This window comes from Limulus polyphemus, unplaced genomic scaffold, assembly GCF_000517525.1.
Source record: "Limulus polyphemus unplaced genomic scaffold, Limulus_polyphemus-2.1.2 Scaffold1745, whole genome shotgun sequence".
Taxonomy (NCBI): domain Eukaryota; kingdom Metazoa; phylum Arthropoda; class Merostomata; order Xiphosura; family Limulidae; genus Limulus; species Limulus polyphemus.
This window is the reverse complement of record NW_013667355.1, coordinates 177,886-186,269: the sequence shown is the minus strand read 5'-3', so window position 1 is coordinate 186,269 and position 8,384 is coordinate 177,886. Positions and strand designations below refer to the sequence as shown.

The 8,384-nt window shown below is 30.3% G+C and overlaps 1 protein-coding gene across 1 annotated transcript in view; it reads right to left on the bottom strand.

Annotated features, from left to right (window-relative positions):
- LOC106464799 (protein transport protein Sec31A-like) overlaps positions 1–8,384 on the bottom strand; it is a 54,807-nt gene that overhangs the window by 33,324 nt on the left and 13,099 nt on the right. The window contains exons 5-9 of the mRNA XM_013924957.2: positions 7,893–7,988; positions 7,137–7,274; positions 3,773–3,915; positions 2,380–2,491; positions 115–267 (exon numbers count right to left, since the gene is read on the bottom strand). Coding sequence (XP_013780411.2) covers positions 115–267; positions 2,380–2,491; positions 3,773–3,915; positions 7,137–7,274; positions 7,893–7,988 — 642 coding nt within the window. The remainder of the gene's footprint in view (positions 1–114; positions 268–2,379; positions 2,492–3,772; positions 3,916–7,136; positions 7,275–7,892; positions 7,989–8,384) is intronic.

Sequence of the window (8,384 nt, the reverse complement as noted above, 5' to 3'; positions counted from 1 at the left end):
ACGTTGAATATTATTTATGATTTTAACTTTATACACAAGTGCCAAAATACTATAACTACATACCAGAGTATGCATCTGTATTTTATGCCAAAAGAAATCAACTGATAGCAATACCTTTGAACTGGGTTGAATTTGTTGTTGACCTCCCATTAGAGAATACACACTAACATGCCCATCAAAGGAAGAGCTTGCAATAACAGCAGGATTCCTAGGACACCATGACACATCAAAGCTCCACTGGTCACTTGTGGGTAGTTCACACACCACCTGCTCAAAATAGATAAATAAATTATCAAAAATACATTCTGGTTGATTTTGATGATTATTTATTAGACTTCCTATAAGAGTTTATATTTTCCTGAAATCTAAATCTTTACGAAATTCTACTTAGCTTTTTCTGTCATCCAAATAAGCAAGCTATGGCTCAGATTGTCAATACTGTAACTTCAACTTTTTCCTGAGGCTACACTTCATAAAATGTATGCATACAGACACTAACACAGTGTTAAACTTTTTTTTTTCTGACTACAGACCTGCTCTTTTAATAATCAAGAGAAGCATTAAATGTTTAGTTTATGTGTTATGCACACCAATACTTCTATAGTCAACAAACAAGTTCTGATACAAAATATTAGTCTTTCTGGTTGCAGCTTTTTCAGACAGACCACTGTCTTTAAACAGTTCTGTTACTTATTTTAACTCTATATATATATATCTGTATTTACTTCTGGGGACATTTTAAGTTGATCTGATGCTGATACTCTTTGAATGATACTATTCTCTCACCTGGATGCTTTTGTGACCATCCCTTCTTAAATTAGACTTTAATTCTTAGTTGCAACACAATGCTTTAGTGTTTTTGATTCACACCCCTCAAAACAATGTGTCACTGAATAATCCTTGCATGAGGATCTACTTATTTATTACTTTTTTTTAGTTTTAGTCATGTTAAAACATGTAAAATCATTGGATGATGACTCAATTGAAACAAAAGCATTAGGGATTTCAAAGAGGTTAGAAAAATAAATGTATCCTTATTAAAACATATATCAATAGGTACAGTCCTCTCAAACCACAATTTGTGGTGTCCAGTAAGTCATTCCTAATTATGTCATGATAGTATTTATAAAACGGTCAGTTGATTCTACTGTGAATATAAACAAAATGGATATAACACTGGGAAACAACATGAATGTATTGCAATAGGGGTACCAATTCTTGTATGGTTAAAGAAAAAATCTCTTTTGTTTTTTATCCTTGCTGAACTTGTACTCTTTACTAGTACAGTATAAATACAACCAAAATTTAAATACCACAAATTTTTTTAATAACATTTACATTAATGTTTCAGCACCTTAACCCTCATCAGCACACCTGGGGTCCATGTGGACCCCAATGATTTTTTGAGTTGTACATCTTTTTTACATCATTACAAATTTATATCATTTTATGTAATTGTGTAGCAGAAACCCTGGATCAATGTCACTATTGTTTTCGAAACAAGCAGACGGAGTACATAGCTATAATCTAACATTTATCTGGGGTCCAAACAAACTCCACAATATCACGTACTGTCACTATACATGCAGTTCACCCTATACAACACAAAACATACTTCTAAACATTTATTTCACTATGTAGGCTGTTGTAGAGTATAATTCATCAAAGTAGTACAGTATCATCTCATCTGTTTGTTTATAACATCATTGTGGTAAGCATGTGTGTGTGTGCATCTCATTCCTCAACAAGTATTCTCTGTGATGGTTGTTTATAATGCCTTATTCTGTAGATACCTTGTTTGATAACTGTTGTAAATAACCTGCTTATTGGATTTTCAATCCATGGGGTACTATAAGGATACATTTTTGTTGTGGTGTGGTTGAACCTTAGGTGACCAACAACATACACTTTCAGTTTTCTTTAAGTTGAATTTTGCAGTATTGTAGCAATCTCATCATTTACTGGTGAATAATCACTTGAATATAGGCATATAATAAAACTTTAGAATTGTTTTGATACACTGTTTGTATAAGGAATGGTTTAATACTACTTATTTGTATACTGATGAACAATGTAATTTTGTAATTTCTTGATTTGTCAACACATTTTCACTAGAATACATATATTCCTATGTTGTTCACATTGCATGCTAACCCTAATAAAAGTTGTAATGCAACTGGTTTTTGGAATTTAAATCCAGAGTTTACTATAATGGTAATTTTGGGCTGGTGTCCAGTGGGACCCCAGGTGTTCCACAATGTAACTTTTCAACGGTGTGCTGATGAGGGTTGACAACAACACAAACTCACTGAAAACATCATTATAGTACACACAACTTAACTTTGAATACACAAAACTTAAATCTTTCTTCTATAGTACCTCTCCATCCTGAATATTTGAGTTAGGGTTCCAACATAAGATCTTGTTGTCTTTTCCACAAGAAAGAAGAAGATCTGGGTCTTGTGGACACCATGCAATTGACAAAATTCCTCTGAAAATTGTAATAAAAATGTCTTGAAAATACCATGAAATTAAGAAAATTCTCCTCATACCTACAACAAAAAAACAAAATAAATCCTGAAAACACTGCAAAATCAATAGTTATCCCTAAACACTAATTGCAATTAATAACATTTTCCTCCAAATGGTAATAGCAAAGTCTTAAAAACATCATGAAATTTTGAAATGAGCATAAGAATAAAGATAAGCCTATATTTTTACCTCTAAATAAAAAGCCATCAAATTTCAAAAACAGGACACAACTAAACAATGGTCTGCATTATGTTTAGTATATTTACCCATTGCTCTGAAAGATTTTTTGGTGAAATATATATCTTTTATCTAGATGAAATATTTATTTTAACTACTCTTTTTCGTCCACAGAGCCGTAAGTCCGCAGATTTAAAACGCTAAAATCAGGGGTTCGTTTCCCTTTGGTGGAGATAGCAGATAAGCCAAATGTGGCTTTACTTAGAAACACACACACATATACACATACTCTGTTTTCTCAAAAAATCTGTAAATGTTTATATTGAAGAAAAATAATCATCAATACAAGTTATTGGTGTATTAAAACTGAAACATTTCTTGAAATTCACCAAAAATTATTAACCAATCAATAGATATTTAGTCTATTCACTATTAACTGCAAAGCCAAATAATGGGCTATATGTCCTCTGCCCACTGCAGGTATTGTAACCAAATTCTTGGCATTAAAAACCCAAGAACTTATCACTGAGCCAATAGGGGGAAGGATATTTAATCATCCATAAACTTGAAACATACATTCAAGTTAAAATCCACTTCTCATTGGTAGTCTGGGACATTTATACTTAGTAATCTCAAGCAGCTTGTCTGCTGAATAATTCAAAAGAATATATTAGTAGCATCAATATTACATATTCAAACTCTATATAAGTATAGGTTTGCTAGAGAGAGTAAAATACAACTACAAACACCATACAATAAGTATTTCTGTCACTAACAACAGGATGAGTTTTAAGCAGAACAGACTGCAATAAATTTGAAAATTTTATTGACTGCACTTGCCTTAAGTGTGGAAGTGGACAAAGTTTCAGTTCCTGTGCCAAGGCCATTAGCAAAGACCAAAACATTATCCAATGTAACTCTCCAGATATAGAATATTTTTAACATTTACTGTTTTTGTATTTTTATTTTTTTTCTAAATGGGATGTCTCATTATTTTGTAACTGGGAGACAACTATTTTTCATTGATTAAAACTCCTCTATACACTAGGACCATTTTTCACACCTTTGGTGATGTTCTAGGGTCTTCAGTGGTGAAGTGGCAAACCTCAGATCCCACAGCTGGATAACTGGACTGTGGTCATCCTCTGATGCAAGACAAAGTTGTGTGGCTACTTCTGGATGCCAAGATACAACTTTGCATCTGATCTGAAGAGAAATAATTAAATATTCTAAAATAATAATAAAGAAGAGATTGCACACATTGGGGCAAGTTTTTCAAGGGTAATAAAACAGTTATTCAAGAAATCATTGGTATTACAAGATTTAACAAAAAACAAGTATAACACATTTTTTAAACATAAATATCACAAAACAAAATATATTTTTCTCAGGATGATGCAAGCAGGTATTTAGTTTTCTAAATGTATGTTTTATGTTCCTGGAATTTAAAACTACTTCTAAACAAAAATGTCATCCTAGTACTGAAGTATTTCTGTGATTAGTAATTTCAATCAATCAGTTATACATTCCTGCTTAACTCTTTCCATATGGGGTCAGTCAACATGACCAACACTGAAACCACAAACTATTAGTTTCCGTATTATAACTTTTAATATGTTTTGTGTATCTTCACAACATTTGGCATGTTTTCAGTAAACATTACAAGTCTTTTGTATATAAAATGTCAGATTTTTTAATTAAGTATTTGTCTATGTACATACAGAGTCAGAGTATTGAGTGTTGACACTAAGTGATTTCATGCTAAAATTAAAAATTATTTTCTTTTCCTGAAAATTTTCAAATTTCATTTGCTTAACATCTAAAAGCTCCTAAGTAAATAAACCCTTTTTTTGTAAAATTTTATATTTTATCTGTTATATTCTCTGCTCTAAATCTATACTGACTCAGTCAATCTGACTGACCTTATAACCAACATGAAAAAAAATTGTATCAATCTAAGTTATCCTTTCTTTCTTTCTAGAATGATTGCAGATTGTAACAGATTACAATTATTTATCCCAAACAGCTTAAAGCTTGTAACAGTATAGATCTGATTATACATAATTTTATTGCTCTTTGAACCATGTCTAACTAATAATCCCACCACACAAATTGTAAATCATTCAGCAAACATGTAGCTCATGTTACTGTACTGAATGATGTAATGCACAAGCTGCTCACAAGCATACACCTTCTAAAGAAATTATATTATTATCATTATTATTTATTATCTTACTTAATCTAATCTTAACTCACCTAATAAGTTAATAAATTTTACAACCTAGTTACTTTTATAACAATAAATAAAGAACATATATGAAAACAAGAAATATAGTGTTTACTTTAACCTTGTTTTTTGCTGTAGGTTGACAATGGAATTTAAGCTCCTTTTATATATATATATTTTTCATAATGATGGTACTAGTACACTCAATTTTTTTATTTATTTGTATAATGCACCTAAGAACACAGAATAATAACATGCACAAAGCAAATAATGTCCTATTACTATTATAATTTAAATGGCTTTCTAACTTAAGTTTCGATCTTAAAATAATTTCCTAAGCTGCTTGATCTGAACACCATGACAAACTTTCAAACTGAAGCCAAAATTAGCAATACTCTGTACTGAAAGAACATAGAATTATAATCATTGATAGATTAAATAAGGCCTTTCTACTGGTTATAATGATATAGTATAAATTCAGGGAGAATTATTGGCAATTTGTGAAAGAGGATGTGACAGGAAAGCTATATAAATTACTTTGCCTAAGTAATATCTATATTATAATGAAAAAGATGTCAAATAAATTAGAGAAGGGAAAAGATCTAGAGTACAAATGTCACAATTCTCATACTAGGGGAGACTCATATTTTGTTTTAATATTTCCTTATAAAATTAAGAACTTATACAATATTAATATCTGATTTACTAACTATGTAAATAATCTCTGTGTACAGTACGAGTCTACATCCACACCTGGTAAGATATATAGAACTGTTTTTCTCTACGTGAAGTAAAATAAAGATGAAAAAATATGTCTCAACTTCTCCTCATACCAGCACCTACTGATGGTCAGTCTTAATAAGGATAATTATGTCAAGTCATATGTTTAGTAAGGTTGTTAAGGTTCATAACAAAACAAATTATGATGTTGAATCTAGAATACAGCTCACTGTTTCACAAGGGTTAAAATATTTTTTGTTTTTACAAATTTAGACTATTTGTTATTTTTCTTGGCCTCAGCACTAATAAATAAAATTACAGTCCACACTAAAGTGTATACAGAATTTTTTTTATATGAAGTAAACTAGTTTTTCTCAGTCCTAAATATAAGCCAAACAGACTCAGCTTTGTTTAATTTACACAAGTACTTTTTTTTTGTACATATTTGTAATAATTTTATTACTGCCAAGTATTATTTCAAGTTTCTTAACAACTGAATTGCTAAAACCAACCAGATACTGAAATAATGCAGATTAGTGATACAATTTACTGCAATACATACAGTTCAGGGAATAAATTGCTAATTATTTACTCATGGTTGAGAGTAGCTACAACTGCCTTGTGAAATGTAACTTGTTATTCGGGCAAGTAAATAAGTTGATGATGAGAAATGAAGTTTAAAACAATGAACCAAACATATAATTATATTTCAAAATTTCTGGATAAACATAATTTGAAATCATTTTAGTAGTATAAAACTTTAAAAACATTATCATTCTTCAAAAACTTTACATGCCTGAACTTAAGAATCTCTAGGACTTTTTGGGCTATATGAACCCAGAAGGTTTATAATGCTAAACCAGCTGATATGAACATAATTATGTATTAGACTACATAACACATTCTAAAAAATATACATAACTCCAATACTATATCTCCACTTGCTTGCAGGTATGTCTGTGTACCAATATCATGACAATACAACAAAACTAGCATTTATTCAGGGTTATGTGTACACAAGTTTTTTTTAAACACAGCTCTAAAGTATTTTGTTCAAAAAATTATGTCAGGTGTACTGCAACACCATATATGTGCAATTTCTATAAAAATGTTTCAGAATTACACAAAAATATCAAAAAAAGTACTTGTGCCAATTGAAAAAGTACATAATTTGGGAACTGAGAGAATGATTCAAGATAGTCTTTATGAATTAGGGGATAGTTTTTTAACAAGTTTCTTAAACCCAGAAGTCGTGTGAAAGGACAATATTTCAGCTTCAAATTAGCTCTAGACAAAAAAAAAATATCATTACTTCTACAGTGTTACAGTATAAAAAAGGACATTCTTCATGTATGGCTATTTGAAGCATAACTCTGTGGCACAAATGGCCATTATTCTCATCCTAATACACCTTATCGTTAAGTCCAAACACATTTTAAAAATTGCCTTTTTAAGAGCAATGATAATGTACAACACTCACTCTGGATGTTGTGTCTGAAACTTTGATGATTGGCTCATTCTTACGTAAATCCCAAACAACACATTTTGCAGAAAAAGTAGATGCTAATATATGCTGAACTTGTCGATTCCATGCTACACACGTCACTACTTCAGCAGGCTATAATAAACAAATCAATATTCCATGTTTAGAGAAACTAAAAAATTCAAATAACAATCTGTATTACCACACTTTCTATATTTTCTGGTAAAATTTCCTATTCATAATTACTCATAATCCTTTTGAAACTTTTCAAAATAAAATTAAATACTGAAACCTGATTGATCAGTTTGGCAAAAGTCTGGACACATTTGAAACATGTTTCAAGTACTTTAGTTAAACATAACGACTAATTTAAGAGGTTAATGAGCTTCAAACAAGTAACACTAAATTTAATACAATAAATTTCCACTCACTAAAATTAATTACATGAAGTAGCTTAACAGTTTGCATAGAAAACAAGAAATTTGAACAGTTTTGTCACATCTTTGAGAAAATTTACTGATATTTTGTTGAAATAGTACATATTAAAAAATTAAAATACACCAGGAAGGTAGTTTCTTATTAATAAGTGTAAGTAACAATAGTTCAAATACTGCATTACAAAAAAACATGACCATCTTAGTAAAAAGGCTTGAACAAACTCAATAAACAGTCTTGCTTTAGCAGGCAACAAACTAATTAGAACAGAACAAGAGATGTATACCGACTGATATTATTGAAAAATAAAGACCCCACCTGGGATTTTGCTCCTGGAGTCATAGGTGTAGTGGGGTTGTTTAAGTCCCAAATAAATATCTCAGATTCAGCAGCTCCAGATGCCAGTAAATTGGGCTGAAAAGAGATGTATATTTTTACAAGTTTGTACTATATCAAAACAAAAATTGTTTATGATTATTTTCTTTGACATAAACATTTTACTTAACACTAGTGTAGTGCTTAACATACAAGTATTTGTTTCTGCATTCCATCCTAGTAAAACAGAATGCATTAAATAACATTAATCACATGCATGCATGCACAACACTAATAGTTTAATGTACATAATGGTCACCACATTGGCAACTTAAAATACACCAAACATTAATAACTTAAATTAAATGTGAGATAATTAGAATAACTTTTTAGACAATCATTACTTCTACATTGGTAACTTAAAATACACCAAACATTAATAACTTAAATTAAATGTGAGATAATTAGAATAACTTTTTAGACAATCATTACTTC